Genomic DNA, 17,969 nt, shown 5'->3' with positions numbered 1-17,969 from the left:
CCATTAAAAAAAAATTAGACAACAAATGGTAAAGGGAAACAATAAAATTCAAACGTAGCTGAAAAAATATTTTGTAAAACCATACAACAGTAATGGGTTTTGCATGGTTTGACACAGCCCTGCAAAAGAACAATGGGAATAAGGAATAGCAACTGAAAACTAAGACAAAGGAAACTGAAGAATTATATTAGGAACAGATCTTTAAAAGAAGTAACAGAATTACAGAACAAGCTGTACATCCCTTGGGAACAATCGCTGGATGCAGCAAGCATTATACCACACAAGAACTGGAAGCAGTCACTATTTGTAGGAGCCTAACCGCCTCCTCATCCCTGCTCCAGCATCTCTAGTGGCTCAGCCTGGAAGAACTGAGGGGAAAACACATGGGCTTATTCCAACTTTTGCATGTTACCAAGAAAGAAAATAGATCAAATGAAAGCGACAGCCTGATACAGCTCCCACTTAGAAACAAAGATAAGAGGGACTTACCTGCTACACCTCAAGTTTTCTGACTCTAGCCTCAAGCACCAAGAAGCTATCACTCATAGCACTCTGAGGAGGCATAATTTTGAGTAGAATTAACACTGTAGCAAGATTTTAAAATATGAATGACATCTATAACCGCAGGACTGAAGACTGGACTAACGAACCTTGAAGAGATGAATTATCCAGGTTCAATGCCTTCAGTTTCGGCATTTCCAGTAGCCTGGAAAGCTTGGTGAAACACTCCATTCACATTTAAGCCAAGGTGATCAGAGAGACAAGAAACCCTGCCCTCAATTCAAAAAACAAAGTCTTGAGCTTCAGAAATATTTTCTACATCAGGCACCTGGGAAACAGCACTCTGCACTTCGTCTACTTGAGACCAGAGGAATTGCCTCACCTTTCCTTCCCCATCCCTACATTTTGTCTCTTTCCCTACACAGCACCCAACAAGCTACAGCAACTCATTTTGGCAATTAACGCAGCTCCTTCTCAAACAGCAGAAAACATTTTGAAAAGGCATATCTTGCTATCGCTAGCTTCCATCTCTCTCAGTGGCCACTGCGTTCCAAAAAGCTCTGCTCCACCAAGTGAGATCTTACACCTCAGGTCATGTCCTCTCCAAGGTCAAAACCAAACAATCCAAGCCCATCAAGCTCTTCCCTTTCTCCTTAGAGACTTTTACACAGAAGACACTCTTCTATACTGAACTGGTGGACACTAAAAGAGAACCAAATGTGAAAACTGGAGAGACAGAACCGAGGAGCTGTCAGAGAAGGAATCATTTAAAAAAAAAAAAAAAAAAAAAAAAGGAGCTACGAGATCCGTAAATTTTTATTTTGAGAAAAACAAACTTGTTACATCTAGAAGGTGAAGACTGCTATGAAGCTATACTGAACAAATCAAAATTTAAATCTGAGACCAAACTGGAGAGAAGGTAAACTCAACTGAAAGAGGATAATGATATTTGTATGGAAAAGAATGAGGAAAGGGAAAAAATCTGTTCATTTGCTAATAATACACACACAGGCTGCACAAAATTGCTAGAACTGGAAGATATCAGAAGAGCAGTTTAAAACAGCTGGGAGTGCTACAGAGGAAATTAAGTGTAAGATACATACTGGGGGCAGGTGACAGAAGGAACACATTGCAAAATGGGTTATATGAGGGTAAAAGAAACAAAGAAAGAACGAATCAAACAGGAAAATTAGGAGTCAGGTGAAGTGTGAAAATATATGCCTCTGGTTACTGTCTGAATGTTCAAAATCAGTGTATTTTGGTAAGACGACAAATGATACCAGAACAGGCACCTAAAGAACAGAAATATTTAGTCAGGAAGAGACGATAAAAACATATGGTGAAATAGCAAAGGAGATGTCTCTCTAACAGGAAAACGCTCCAGTGTGGTGTGAAGTACACACCTTACCTTCCTCTAACAAAGGGCCAAAAGTCACTCTCAGGACTGCCTTCAGTATCTAGTGAGGAGTGAAAGTCTGTAGGTATTTCAGTGTTACACAAACCTGAGGCGAAATAGCAAGTCCTCCCAACGGATCGCCATCCAGAATATCAGTTCCAGCATTGTAAACAATGATGTCAGGTTTTAATTCATTTAATGCTCCTTCCACGTGAGTATGTACCTTCTGAAGATATTCTGTGTCCTCTGTACCCCACTCTAATTCCACCTTGCGTTTTATGGCACCTAAAAAATAAATGTTTCATTGTTACTTGATAAACAAAGCATTGCTTTGAGGGAAAATGTAAGATTTAAGTAAGCAAGAGAAGAAGAGAACATTTCTGGAAATTTTGTAAATACACTGCATTTTCACAGAACCCTGAATTAAAGAAAATTATTCAACTACATGTTTTCCCAGCAAACGCAAGCACAATGACCTTGAAAAAATTCCACCGAAGAGAGAAAATTAGATGCAGGGGAGAATAAAAAAAAAAATCTGAGACAAGTGGAAAATGTTATTGAAAAGCAGCTGATCTACATGTCCGTTTACCAATCAGCAAAGAAATCATAAAGAAAATTAACTTTTAAGTAACCTAAATAAAGCATAAAGGAAAGAAAACACTGAATTGCTATTGCAGAGGAAATAGTTGGGGGAAAACAAGATAAATATCACTAAGAAATTATTAAGATCTTTTATTTTTATCACAACACTCAAAACTTAACAGCAAAGGATCATGAATTTATGTGAACTGCTTTATGAATGCATAACAAGATTCAGCTTTGCCCCAAGCATTTTCAATTTAATGTTCTTACCCCGTAATCCTACCAGGAGAGCAAATATCTATTCTTAATTTAAATCAAATTATTTCTAATGCTTCTAATAAGCATTAGAAGAGGAGCATTGAGAAGGTAGCGGAAAGAAACCCAAGGTTATGCAGTCTAGCTTTGGGTGCTTTTACAGAGTTATGTGTAACTCGAAATGCTAATTAATCAAATCTGTCAGAAGTGTTCCAAGGTATGACTTCTACCTCCCTATGCCTTGAATGACTTGGAGTCTTAAATCTTAAGTGTGGATTCAGCACCCAGCAAGCAAACATGAATGCATTCAATACAGAATGAAACTTATTTATTCTCGTGATTGTTGGGTAGGGTTTCTTCTGCTCTCCATTCCCGTTCAACATTAGCGAAGCATTCTTTTTCTGTCTTTATTTTATTGCATCAACATTAGTTTCAAAGATTTTTGTTTCTTTATGATATTTTTCCTGAATTCTCTCCTTATTGTTAGATAAGTGCTCATATAAGTCTGCACAGCTGTGCTCTTCTGAACAGCACTTAGAGCCTCTTCAGAGTAAAGAATCTGCTAGCTGGAGAGAGCTTTTGAGGAGGAGGTAAACACATTAGCATGGGGAACAAATAAGTATTGTTCTGATGAAACCATTAAGGAGTTGAGACTATCATGAGTAAGATTCCATGCCTCTGCATGTCTCTTGTCTTCATCTCCACCACAAGACACAGAACTACAGTGATTAGTTACTACCCAGATCAGGGACAGATGGACACAGTGATGGATCTGTAGGTTACAAGGAACACAGCTTTTGCATTTGATAGTCTTTTGTCCATCTCTTGCTAATTAGTGAATGCACTTCTACAGCTTTGTAAACTGTAAAGTGACACTGAGACAAACAGCAATGCTTTTTTAAGGCCTGAACTTTAAGATTCAGCTGTTGTCTTTTTACACTCACCCTTCAGCGAACTGGTCCTTTTCCTCATCCATCTCCTCCTTTCTCTTCCTAAATTTCTGCGTAATACCAAACTACTTCCCCTTAGGGACCCAACATGCTTACGGCTAAGCATTAGGCAATGTTAGCTCATTAGGCAATGTTAGCTAGTCCTTTTTTTTTTTTTTTTTACTAATGAAGTGCATGGGGCAAAAAAAAAATGTACAAAGAGACTCCTTTAACAAATCATGGAGAAAATGAGTAGGAAGTCAGTGATCAAGGATTCAAACTCTCAGGTTCAAGCCTCTAGCTCTCTTCAAAAAGATGCCCTCTCTGATCTCACCTTCATGTGGTCACCTAGCAGGAGAGAGTTCAAAGGATTTAGCTGCTGAACTCCTGTTTAGACACCCTTATACAATCTACAAGGAACCACATATTCACATGCCTTTGGCCGGAGCATTCTGTGCCTCCTGCTTCATCTGTAGGAAGGGAATGCTAGTACTGCCAGCTTCACCGGAGAGGGGCCAGTTCAGTACTTCAGATTAGCTAACAAGGGCTTACTCTCTTTTGGTCTTAATCCATCTGTTCAAAGTGTTGCCATTTGATATGTGGATAAAGGGATGCTATTTTTAGGAAAAAAAAAAAAATCTTCATTTGCTTGCAATTTGTCTGCTTACAGACATTATGTGCTTTAAATGGTCATTTTTTAGTTTAATACCTTGAAAATACATATCCTACGATTTTCAAAATCTTTACTAGTTAAAACCAATGCACTGCACCTACTTCTTGCCAAGAATCCAAATTAAGTAGGCTTTTCAGAATGACAGCGTCATTGAAGAAATTCAACAGCAGCAGAACATCTAACCCCAGTAAGCTATGATTCAGTTAACAAATTAAGCCTGTAATAAATGACAGTGTTACAGAATCAAAGATCAAATAAACTTTGGGCTTTTGCATTCCGATTTAACTGTTATCAAAACCCCATTAATTAATTGTGACAGGTCACCAGACAATAGGCACATCACAGTAGGGATAAACAAACAACAACAAGAAATCAAGCACCAGCTCTTAACATTTGTATGACTTCCTTCTGCTTCCCAACTTGTTTCACATTCAGATGCATCTTGTTTTCTAGATGCTTAGAAAATAAGCTCTACTGGAAAGATACCACTGAAATATGTTATAAATTATAACTTTCAAAAGAACATGAAACCTTTTTACAGAGTATTAGCTAATCCTTAGTGAATTCTTTTCTAAATTTAGTGTAAGGAAAAGATTAAGTTCTAACAGTTATCTTCAAATCCAAAGAATGATTTGACTAACTGTTCTAAGCGCGGCATGAGCTTTTGAATGGACTGCTAACAAAGTCCATGTAATACCCACACCTTGCATTCCAGAAATTCATTCCAGAAGCGAGGGAAAACACTACAACATTAACATTATTGTGATATATCACAATGATAATTGAAAAGCATATGTTCAATGTGAAATTAAAAAAAAAATAAATTAAAAAATTTTAAAAATCTAGTTAACATTGTTGCAAGGAAGCTTATTAGTAAATGAAGAAGTTATTTAACAACACAGTAGGTCTTTTACATTTTGGAATATGAATTTCAATTATACTTACGTTTAGCAAATCCATCCCCTGGATAAATATATCTGTTGTATGCATCCATAATATATACCCGATGATCATCCATAAAGTCCCTCTCATGGCCATTTCCCTGAAGGAAGTTTGCAGTTAGCTATTCCTAGCATACTAACACAGAATTAAATAATCTGCAAATTCTAGAATAATTAAGACTACAAGGATCTAGTATTCAAAACTCCTGTGGCATTCTCTTATTTATAGTCTTGAAGGTTATTTTGAGGTACAGAGTTCTGGTGGCTTTGACAGTATCAGTGTGAAGACTGCAGGTATTATCAAAATCAACATCCTTATAGCTCTATGAAGGTAATTATCATGGATCTCATTGCATATGTAAGAAAAATCAAAGAAAATTAGAAGCTAATTGCCTCCAGCAACATTACAAAAGCAACTGAGACCACCAAATAGATCCCTCATCTTCCAATTGTGGGGAAAAAAAGAGAAAAAAAGGAAAACAAGGTCACTCAACTGCAGCAGAGAGACTCATATTCTTATACAAGGAGTAATAAATAAATAGACTACAGCTCTTCTGACAATTCAAGCCTTGGTGAGATAAGTAATCCCTGGAAAAATCACAAACAGTAGAGACTAACAGTTTAACATATTGTTTTAACACCAGGAATTCCCTACAAAAAGATTGTACTGGGAGTAAAGATGGATGCTCAAGAGAAAACTCACATTCTGAATATTTCCCCTTCCCCCAGATATGAATTTCAATAGTATTCTTTTGGCCCTCATTTAGACTTTCTTCCATTAGTATAAAAATCACCTTTTCACAGCAATCACTAGGATCATTTTGTTGAAATCAGTGTTACCATACAGGACCCCAGCCCCTACCCCCAATAGAATTTCATTTGGACTACAGAAACAGACATTTCCACAGACGTATCTTCTGTAATTCAGTTACATAATTTATGTCCCTGGACAGTTAAGATATATTTCTGCTACAACTTCCCCTCATAGAAACAACAAAACCAAAACCAAACCCACAAAAGAAAGAAAAATGGCAATTCCTACTTATTTCTTCAGCACCTTTGGTCCACAAATAAACAGTTCATGAACAGAAATCTAGGAATATGAGAGCCTCTGGGTGAACCATTTTCTTATGAAAGGTGAAACTCAGCAGTGCATCAAGAATTGGAACATGTACAAGATGAGAATATCTGTGTACTTAAAAAGGATCTGCTGAGCTACTACTTCACACACCTCTCCTTTCCCAAAGAAAGGAAACAAAGAGGTGATTTAGTGTGCAACACTGAGATTACCAGCATGATACCTGAAAATTAAAACACGTTTCAAGATGTTTTTAAAAAACAAAAAAACACACCAAAAAAAGTGCAAAAAATCCACACCCTGACAGAGATGCCTGAGAAGAAATGATAGAAGATGGAAAACTTGCAGCTATTAGGCTTCCTCACTACCATGGAACTACTTAAATATGGTTTATTTACACACAGTAAGTTACCTTCAGTGCTTCAGATTGGACACAATTTTGGTGCATGAATTGCTTTTCTAAAAATACTATTTACCTCCTTTCAGGATTTATTTTGAAAATCCTACCAAAGATGAGATTTGTTCTCAGTACCCGCAGTAAATCACTTTACCAAGTGAAGGGTGATGCATTCTTTACGTCATTAGCCTGAAGCCAGGTTTTCCATTAAAACACTGAAGGTCAAATTCATCCCCTTCAAAGGTTGCTGCAATGATTACGCATGCTGAGGTAACTGTAATTCCATTTTAACAGAGTCTTGTTTCTTCTGGGATACTGATCTAGTCTGGAGACTGTTATGCCTCAGATCAGTATGCAATTCAAAAATACTTTTACATCTATCCACATGATGGAGCTACAACTCAGTTTAATTTTATTAAAGTGGCTTAACAGCCTTTTGAATCATAAAATAATTAAACAACTCAACTGCTCAGTTTCCTTCACCTACAATTAACTTTGTATTCTGGGAGTGGACAGTTTATACTATTATTAGAAAAAATAGTATTTATCACACACTTGTATTTTGAGCAAAACATCTGCAGCACTGAATACAGGTAAACCACTCACCTGATGAGCATCCAGATCAATAATTGTGGCTTTAGACACTCCTTGTACTCTTTCAAATAAGAACTGGATATATAAGCAAAGAAAAAGATGGACAAAGTTATGAAGTTAGGTAACATTAAAATGGAGACTTGAAGCTTGCACAGTATACTATGGTTCTGATTTGAATGTAATGCATGTCTATTTGTTTCATCCACCAAACAAATGGCTAAATGATTCTAATATATTTAATTACAAAAGCTCTAGTTATTTCACATAAAAAATATTTTTGTGGTTATACGATAAAAAAAAAAAGGACAGGTCCAATTCAGGATTATAGAGCTGATTCTGGCGTTGGTGCTGTCAGAGGCCAGAGTGGAACCAGCAACAGCACGGAGGAAGCAACAGCAACTGTGGGTCGGGACAGGGTGAAGGAAGAGCTGCACAGGCCCCAGAACATCGAGGAGCTCACTCCGCGAGACACGAACGACAGCACAAGTGAGGCTTAGCAGCAGGAAGGGAGAAACAGGCCACTGCGATGGCATCCAACTGTATAAGCATAAAAACTACCACTTAGGAAAAGCTGCTGCAGGGACTGGATGCATTAAATCTACTGCTAGTAACAGAATTCATTTCTTATTCCACGTCTGTGAAAAAAGAAGTATTTTTTAATTCTTTGAGTCTTAACTTTGACAAGTTACTAACTTTAATATAGTCATGGTAAACCCCAAAGATTTTGTACAAACTGTCACTCGCTGTAATTTCTCAATCTGTATTTTAATGATAGGGGAAGTAGAACACTCTGGATTACTTTTCTACAAATTGCCATGTACAGAAATTAGAATGTTATGTCATACAGTGTGCTGCAATCATTAGAGCTTTTTTATGTTTGATTATTACTGATACTTTAATATTCTAGTATACAAATACGCCATAGTACATTTGATAAAAATAAGCCCTAATTGCAGAAGGCTCTTGCTTCAGCTTTTCAACAACTAAATACCAAATATATTCATTACATTCAGTGATTATTTTGGAGACATTCACATTTTTATTCATTAATTCGAACCACTTTGAGTGCTGTATAGTGCGGCTCAATTCAGAGAGAGGATTTCTGTCTCTGCGTTCATCTTGATTGGATCAACTGAAAATAACGTGGAATTTTCAGGTTCAACTGCAAGGCTAGGATAATTATCATTGAGGATACTAAGAGTCAGTCTGGTTTGATTTTGAGTGCTTTTTTGCAAGAAGACGTTATTAATGCAACTTTAATGGTTCATATTTACATTCATAATTCTGACCCCTGCAGCTCTTCCCTTCCACTGAACAATAGCAGAGATGCGTTATGTTCTGCAGCATCAAGTATCACACCATTTTCCTATTCCTACCCATCTATAGATGGCTTTATTTTCTCCTATTGAGAAGTAAATTAGTTCTTATGAATTTATGTGGGGTTTTTTTTCCTCACTTGCACAAATAGTAGAAAATACTGGTTTAAGGGTATGTCTTACCTTTATAGCCAGAGTGATATCAGCGTACGCACAAAATCCTCCACCTTTGTCACTTGAACAGTGATGAAAACCACCCCCTAAACACCAAAATGTTGAAGAGGTGAAAAGCTAGATACTAAGGAACATAGACGGTCTTTGCAAAGAGACAGAGATCACTTACATTTCAGGCACTATTTTTTCCTTTAGCAAATATCACATCTAGAGCTGTTAAGCCCTTACCTAGCAACACAAAACATCTCATAGGGTTTCTGTATGTATCTTATGCATGGCCTATCAGGCAAAGGATCTACAGATGCCCAGATTAAAGGGAACTGTCCCCCTCATCTAGCAACCCCCCTAAGAACTGAGAAAAGTACATACACAACACATGGTGCCTCCATGACAAAGCATGTCGCTTGGAAAGTTTGGCTCCCCCAGGCACTGGGCATTGTATAATTAACATTACAGGGCAGGTGGAAAGGACGTGGGGAAAGGTCTTTCTTATGCTGAACACTGGCTCAAAAAAAAATACTAAGCTAAGAACTATGGTGTTATTATTTGCACATACTATTGTCTTTTGCAAACACTCAGACCAGAAGAAGCTTTAAGAACTCCTCTTTAAAACACAAACACTCTTTATACAGAAAAGGTATTTAGACCTCGCCCTCCCAAAACATATTTTTTATACAATAAATCAGAACTTTTTACTGAGAAACCCACTACAAATATCTAAGCAAGAAACTTACCAAGCTCACTCTACATATCAGTAAATATGACAGGCTTTTGGGTTTGTTTTTAATGTCTATTTAACTCTTAATATTGGATATTCACTTTGTAGAAGACGTACGTAAGAATCCCAGAATTTATGAGCTCTATGAAAACAACAAGCTAAGTCTTACATGGCACTAAATACTGCTTCAATAGTTTACTGGTACTGCACTGCCATTTGCTATGAGCAGGAGAGCAGATTTATATTCACTATATTCTTCATAATTCATTTATTCAAGTCTTTCAAGAAAAACTGTGCAGCCAAAAATAGACACGAACTGGTACAGCCCTGCCCTCCAGCATATCAACCAATCCCTTTATCTGGGATAATATATAAATTAGCTGATGATAAGATCTATGAAAGTTATTTTATCATTTAAAGAAAGATTTTATTGAAATGTTTACATTTACTCCAATCGTTTTTCCTTAATTTTTTCGCACTACTTCAGTCCACTTTTCCTTACACACGCTATCTTATCTTTATCCAGTTATCTTTTTTTTTTTTTCTTTCCAGAAAACATTTTATTTAATTATAAAACGGCAATACGTGTGATAGCGGAGGAGAAAACAAATTCAGTACTTTTTCCATGTTTTCTCCTTTAGAGTTAATTTTAGTTAAAACACAATCCAGTTGCTTTCTGTTACTATAAACAGAATACACATCATGCTAAAATGAAAATAGTATGATTTTAAACACACTATTTCAAAGAGCATTTAATGGACTACATTTGTACTCACCCACATTGATCGCCCAGCCTCTATCAACAGCAAGTTTTCCTGCCTTGAGAAAATTACAGTGAGAACCCCAGGAATGAACCCGGCAACCATTTAACAGTCTGCTTCCACCTCAAATGCAACCCTTGGCATTTGGACATGCCCACTGAATTTTCAGATGTTTCACCACTACAGGTCATTCTGAATCAGACCTCTGAATATGAACCATACAAAACTGTCCTCAGCATAATTAGTTGAAAAAATATTTGATATCTCATCTGTATTTCATTCTGTGGCAGCTGAACAGTTCTAAACAAAAAAACCCTGAAACTAAACTAAAACTGCAGCTTGCAGAGATGAACATGCACCCCTAGCAGACAAATGAAAAAGGGAATACACAACTGTTGGTAAGAGTAAAAAACGAGCAAGAATCTCCCAATATCTTTCCTGTTCATGTAAAAAAAGCTCAAAATCCTGAAAATACAGATTAACATAGTTTCAGCTGGCACTGGGGACAGAAAAATGTTACAGCATGAAGTGTCCTGTGACTTCATTTTTTAAATAATCTAACATGCAGAGTATAGAATATTACAAATCTTTTTCCCTGCAATACAGAAAAACTGTGCCTGTATCTCCCCTTTGGACTCAAATAACATTCAGGGAAGGGAAAGTACTGACACAGAAGAGATGCACAACGTCTAAATGATGAAATTATAATTGAAAAACCTGACTTCTTTTGGTCAGGAAGAGTCAAGCAAGTGTTTAACTGCAGTATTCCTGAGGTGTTGTGTTAAAAAAAAAAGGTATTACTAGCTATAATGAAAAAAAAAAAAAAAAAAAAGGGTGGGGAGGGGAGAAAAAAGGTAAAACCAGATTGGTCTTCTCAATAATCATGGAAAGAACATATTACACATCATACACAAAAGGAAGTTTAAACAGTTGAGAATTCTTCATCACCAATGTTTATATTTGAACAGTTCTAATTTAGTATTAGGAAAACTACTGGGAAGGTAAACAACATCCTGTTATGAACGTGCTAACTTACACAAATTAGATCTTGAAACAGGACTGTCATTTCTGAGTTATAAAACCCATTAAGTCACAGGGAAAGCCCATTATCTGTGATTTAGCATACTTCCTAGGGATTTCTCACCAAAGAACAATCTTCCCATACTGCTTAAAAATCAATAAAAAGTATAGGAACTCAACAGTAATTTTCATTATAAACAGGACCATCAGGAACAGCAGAAGATTGTTATTCTGACTTGCACTGTACAAATTTTATTGGCCGGTGAATCAAAACTGCTTTTAAAGTACACACCTATTTCCCCATAAAGAAAAACAAAAGAAGGTAAAAACAACAGCATACGGCATCACAATCAATCCAAAAGTGACCAGTGATGTCATTTGTATTGCAGGAAGCATGATCCAAAGACATAATAGACAACGAGCGGCTATCTCTTCAACATGACCACATTTGTAACTAGTGACCACGCACTTATGAATTAAAAATAACACAAGCACAATGAAAAACATCACAAAACTATATAAGAGCATTGACTCGTTAGAACCAAGTTGAAATGGATTTCACACGTGCGTACTGTCAAGACCCTCCAGAAATATCAAAGGCAGAATATTAGGAAACTCTAGACTCATCACAATTATTTTTCTCTTTTACCATTTCCTTCATTCCTCTTCCCTATTGTACAGAAAGACAGTGTGGGTATGACAGAAGACTCTGCACATTCCTGTTCAGACCCAAACGCCTCATCTCAATAACCACTACTGACTGCAGTCAGAAAGAAGGCACAGAAGAGAACCGACCAGGAGTCTGAAGTGACACTAAAGGACTAAATGGAGACAGAACAGAGCTACTTCTTTGCCTGCAAGTGACAACCAAAAATTTAAGCAGCTTGAACTATATGAATCACGTGAAACCAGAATTCTTTCTCTCTACTATTACCAGGTCCGTAAGATCAGGTTTGGAAAAAAACAAACAAAAAAAAAAAAAAAGAAAGGAAAAAGTCATACTACCCCCAAACTTCTCAGCAGTCCACTGAAAGCAAGACAATTACACAGCACCAGATTTGGGTTTGCTGATACCTATCTCAAGCTCCTGCTGGGAAACTGGGGAAATTGCCAGGAGAAAATAAAATGTTCCAGGCAGCTTATGCAGGTTTGCATTAGGGAGATGCGCTCTGTTCCACTTCTATCATCTCTGCTTTTGCCAGTTAAACACCTACGAAAGGAGGTAGCACTTTCTGTTATTTAGTCTATTACAATAATCTAATAAGTCTAAAGATTTATCCAGAACTTAAGATGTTCTTTCCAAACTCATATACCTAAATTGTCCTTAAAGTTTGGTTTAACATTTTCAGTAGTTTATCTGGTTATGCAGACTTTTAGGCTTCAGCAAAAGCATCAGGCACCGCTACACTGTACAAACATTTTCACGTATTTCCTTACCTCACGAGTCTTTGACTTTAAATAATATGTACATCCAAGAAGACAGAGCAACACAAGAAAATTAAAGTAGAATTAGAAAATGAGATTTAAGAACAACGATAGTTGGAGAAACAGAGTCCAAGGTGGGCAAGATAAATGCAACTTTTATTTTACAGAAGAAAGCCATTTCCCACTCACAAGCGTGAATTAAAACCAGACAGCAACCTGCAAGGATACTTAAACATGTTAAATGTCACAGGACTCGCTACTGTCCTCATGAATTAGGAAGAAACCACCGGCCATTTTTATTTAACAGCTCAGAGCAATAAGCAGCAGTTAACTCACTTCACACAGACAATTCCAGCATCAAGGAAGTGACATTTCCACCTTTCCCTCTACTGTCCCTCTGTTCAAAAACTTACTGGGAATCTTCCTTTGCTACTTCTCCGCTACAATCATGACTATCACCTCTTCCTCCTATCATAAACAAGATTCTTCTGAACACGTGCGTGTCTATGTTGATTCATTTTTCAATTACTCCAAGTACTTCACAGTATCATGAAGAGCTACATTACGTAAACGTTACACTCCCCATTATAAATAATAAAATGCACCAGTTTGCAACACAACTCAAACATGATGATATAACTCAAAGTTTTTTAAGAGCTCCAGATTTTTAAAGATCTATGACCAATGTTTTGGATATTACAAAGGGAGTTAAGATGACATGCTTAAAACAATTAAATCGCGCTGTTAAAAGATGTTTCTGAATCTTAAGAGTAGATAATTAAACCTGGTAACAAGTTGTCTAGTCCATTCTATTCCTTTCTCTGCAACCTTTTGGTAATAAAAAACAACAGCTGGCAGAGAGTTACTATTACACACACACTTGCAAATCAAGCAGCTGGATGGGACACAGATTTAAGAGTACTAAAAGACTGAAAGAAATTGCCATTTTTTTTCTGATAAAGAATCAGGCATTGAGTAGCTCTACCACTAAAAAAGTAAAGACCATTAAAAAAGTAAATACAACAGAAAAGCAGGACATTTCATCTTGCCTGAAAATCTGATAACAACTGGATCCCTACTTTCATTTCACATAGTAAAACCCAAGAGGGCTGAAACTTAATAGTGCCCAGATCCGCTTGTACACACAAATGATAGTAGCAACAGTTAATCTCACGTCAGCCCCACGAAATTAAAGAAAACTTGGAGAACTGCTTCATCAAACTTTTGGGCTCAGTCACATCATTCTCATAGGTCAGTCTCAAAGATTCAACCTTTTTCATTGTTTCCGAAAACCGTGCTTTTTATGCACTAGTCATAGAAGAGCTCTTAATATTATTTGTCTTGAAGGAATTCTTGATACATTCCTAAGGGTAAGCATTTAAAAATAAACCTTGATTCCAGATTACTAAGTACCTAGGGTAAGCATTTAAAAATAAACCTTGATTCCAGATTACTAAGTACCTACATTTCTGTTGACAGAAGTGGGAAGCTATTAGCCTCTTTCTGAAAATAATGCTATTACTTTATCATTCATTAATGACTTCCCAATCTCGCTCACCTTTAAGATCTAGTAGTTGCAGTAAATCGTATTCCCATACCTGGCACAGACGTACTCTGAAAGGTTTGCCAACCCACAGAATAGTGTTCTGCAATAACTGGCTTCACATAGATCTAGAAAAAGCAATGTGGGCTTCTATCCTTTTCACATGCACCCACTGTAACCACTGCCTTTGGGAAGAGGAGCTAAAATGCAGCAAAGATCTATTTGTAACGTAATACTAATGATTTCAGATAGGATTATTTGTCTTCCATTTAAGTAACTGTTACAGCTCAGTGCCTGTGAAGAGAGATCGGAACTGTTCCCATCTCCTCCCAGCACCGTGCTGTATAGTTTCTGAACTCTAGCTCTAATATGACAAGGAATGATACAAAGGGCAGAAAAGGTTCCATTAGTTACCGGTTTACAATTATGAAGGCATCTTTTCCTCAATACATGGTTTAAATAACTCATTCTTGGCTCCACCTATTAACTGTTTTCTTTCCTTCTACTTCCTCAACACCTCTAATTGCAATTCTCAGGCAAAATTAAACGTCTGGTGATGCTTCCACAGCTCTTCTGAGCAGAGCACTCATTTAACTAATTAGAAAACAATTCTGTTAAGGTGAAACGGGCTATGCCCCACTCGAGTTCAGCTGACCTGCTTACATTGTATTTACAAAAGAAAAAGTAGATAAACGAACTTTAATCATTAAAATGAACAAGGCAATCTGATTTTTAGATTTAAACGTTTACCTAGTCTCAAGAGCAACCAAACCATGCATCTCTTCCCATACAGTACCAAGGCCGTTTGGTAAATATGTACTTTAAAAATAGCTTCTGTATTACCAATTTTGAAACCTCCCACTCCTAGAATTTACGTGTTTGAACGCTGTTCAAAACGAATTCAGTTTCTCTGTTTGCCGTAAGTCCTGCTGTATCTATCATTGCCTGCCCAGGCTCTTCCCCTTCTGCAAATCACAGACCATAAAATCAGTGATATCCTTCACCTGGGCGGTTGCTAAAAAGCAGCAAACTGTGCTCATATTTAGGACTGTACACAAACTCCCTTCCCTCTACAGGGTTCAAGCCTTTGAGTTAAACTCACGGGTTTATAGTGTTTTGATCAACAAGTTTGAATATGATAAAAGTGAATTGAGCACCTTACCATGATTGTTCCTCCTGTCTGGGTTCGTAGAGGTTTCAAAACTTTTCTCTGAACAACGAAGTTGGGAAGAAAGGCAACTGGTGGAATTTCTGTGATTGTAGCCACAACAAATGACCACTACAAGAGGGGAAAAAAAGTTCCAATTAATGTAGCCTGTCTTAATGATGACATTTAGACCTCTCATCAGTTGCTATTTACTAAAAAGGAGCTCATAGGTCCTTAGCAAGATTTTTAATATTTTTAGATGGAGATGACCACAACAGTCCTTATTAGTTCAGTTCATTAGGTTCATCCTCAAGCTGTTAACTCGGAGAATCATCACTTTCACTAGGTTTTTCAGATTTTAGTATCAAATGATAATAAATCAGCAATTTTTCAGCAAGTTACTATTTCAGAAAATCTAATATCCCTGGGATTGGGAGGAAGAATTGTAAAATGTCCTTCAGCAGTATTAAAGGCAAGCTACGCTTGATATATTGTTCAAACCTAAAGTATCTTTTCCCATGTCAAGTGGAAAGGATATACCAAGGAGAAAGGAAAAACAAACAAACAGACAACTCAACTAAGAAGTTCAAATACTTAAGTGAACACACTGCAAATTTTAGCATGGAGAACTGATTAAAATTTATTTAGCATATTAAACACTTCTGGAAAATGTTTCAAGGAAATGTTTTGTTAAAAAGTCCTATCATCAAGAACATGATTTGAAGGTTAGAACACAAAATATTTGCAATATGTAAATGCTTTTTTTTGCAAACACATATAGATTACTTCAAAGAACTTCTACTAACATTGCTACCAGTGATTACACTTCTAAATATATTTCAAAGCGTAAGTCACAAGCAGTATACCTCTTCATCCAAAACGGAAACATTCAGGTACTGAGAATTATGAATTTGACATCCTGTACAAAGATTCTGAATACAACCTCCTTTCTTCAACATTAGGAAATGTAAGCAGATTCAGTACATTCATTGCCCGATTACCATTAGCTGTTTACAAGTGGTCAATTTTAACCAAAGGTAATCACATGCCAAATTCAGGGTCCTCTGATAGTCAAAAAACCCCCACAAATCCCCCCAAAAACTTAAGCTACTTTGGCTTCCCAGTTATCAATATTTCAACTATGAGGTACTGTTGGGTGGACTGGAGGGGTGGCATTATTCATAAAAGTTCTTAAGTACTAACTATATTTTCTCAACAGTTCATTTTAAGCTGTTACTACTTTTATATTTGTAAGACATTACTCTGTTGCCATACTATCAGCTCTCCATCATTAACAAAATGCTTTAATTATTTTGTAATACAGTCTCAATTAAGTCCTTTTACAAGATATTTTAGCTTTAAAATGTAAAAAAACTAGACTCAATCCTGTTGTTATAAAATGGCATTGAAAAGGTCGCATTTGGATAAGATAAATTTTGATCTCAAATGTGAACAATGATCATAAAATTTCAGAAAGTTTTAACACAGTTTTAAAAAAAATTAATCTCAATGGGAAGAAGTGGGAGCAATAAAGACTCAAATCAACACATATGCTGCTGCAGGTTTTTAAGTGAATGCAAGAAATCCCTATGTGGCACGAGTGAAGAGTAAGCAAAGCTGAGGACACTTACAGAACAGTGCCAAGCCTAAAGACACGCGTTTGCTTCAGCCTTAGTCCTTTACCGTGTCTTTGTAATTCCCAACATATGCAGAAAGTGATTTGACCGTGAGGAAAGTCATGTGGTTCCAGAACACAGCTACAGGCTAATGGAAATGCTTCTCAAAAACCACCACTATAATACCTGAGAAATACATTGCCTCAAACTGCGGACGGGTTTGTGGTTTTTTAGGTCAACGTGCTAATTTTGTCTTCCAACATTTCCTGCAATAAATTTTCAGAACAGCTATGTATATACTCGAAAAAGAAATCAAAAGGAATTGGTTTTACATAATTGTATACTTTTTCTTGTCGTAAAAATAAAAAATGATTTTGAATAGATGAGGACTACATCAACTACATTTTCCAGGCTGTCAGTTGGCTTCCGTAACATAAGTCTTCACACATATTAGTTTCCTTTGACAGAGAACAAACCCTTCAAATCTTTGGTGTTTGTTGTTGGGTTGTTTTTTTTTTAAAATCACTATTTTTTGCACTGAAATTGCATATATCAGAGTAATATCAGTTATTATTTCTTTTGGTAGATCCTTGCACTCACTCAGCCATCATCACATTACTGATTCTCTAGTCAAGTTTTGTAGACATGAAATTATGTAACTTCACAGAAATTAAAACTTGGTCTGGATTGAGAAAAGAGTAATAACTATATACAAACACTATTCAATAACATGCCTTCACTTATTCCTTTTAGTTATCAACTCTATTTAACTCTTTCTTTACTTCTATCGCCAATATCACAAGATTTTTTACAATTATTTACCTTCCTGTGTTTTGGATAAGTAATGCAATGTATGAATTTAAGTTTCAATTTTTAAAAAACTTCACTCCTTGTTTTCTTAAA

The 17,969-nt window shown here is 36.5% G+C and overlaps 1 protein-coding gene across 5 annotated transcripts in view; it reads right to left on the bottom strand.

Annotated features, from left to right (window-relative positions):
* The window catches only part of HDAC11 (histone deacetylase 11), a 33,976-nt gene that overhangs the window by 4,246 nt on the left and 11,761 nt on the right, over positions 1-17,969 (bottom strand). For 4 of the 5 annotated variants that reach the window (XM_054838591.1, XM_054838592.1, XM_054838590.1 and 1 more), the window contains 6 exons: positions 15,466-15,582; positions 10,331-10,373; positions 8,846-8,922; positions 7,359-7,421; positions 5,282-5,378; positions 2,004-2,182 (listed from right to left, as the gene is read on the bottom strand). In XM_054838591.1, coding sequence (XP_054694566.1) covers positions 2,004-2,182; positions 5,282-5,378; positions 7,359-7,421; positions 8,846-8,922; positions 10,331-10,373; positions 15,466-15,582 — 576 coding nt within the window. The remainder of the gene's footprint in view (positions 1-2,003; positions 2,183-5,281; positions 5,379-7,358; positions 7,422-8,845; positions 8,923-10,330; positions 10,374-15,465; positions 15,583-17,969) is intronic. The other variant, XM_054838593.1, reaches the window with a different exon arrangement.

This window comes from Grus americana, chromosome 11 (assembly GCF_028858705.1).
Source record: "Grus americana isolate bGruAme1 chromosome 11, bGruAme1.mat, whole genome shotgun sequence".
Taxonomy (NCBI): domain Eukaryota; kingdom Metazoa; phylum Chordata; class Aves; order Gruiformes; family Gruidae; genus Grus; species Grus americana.
The sequence above is the reverse complement of the archived record's forward strand: the minus strand, read 5'-3'. Positions and strand labels throughout refer to the sequence as shown.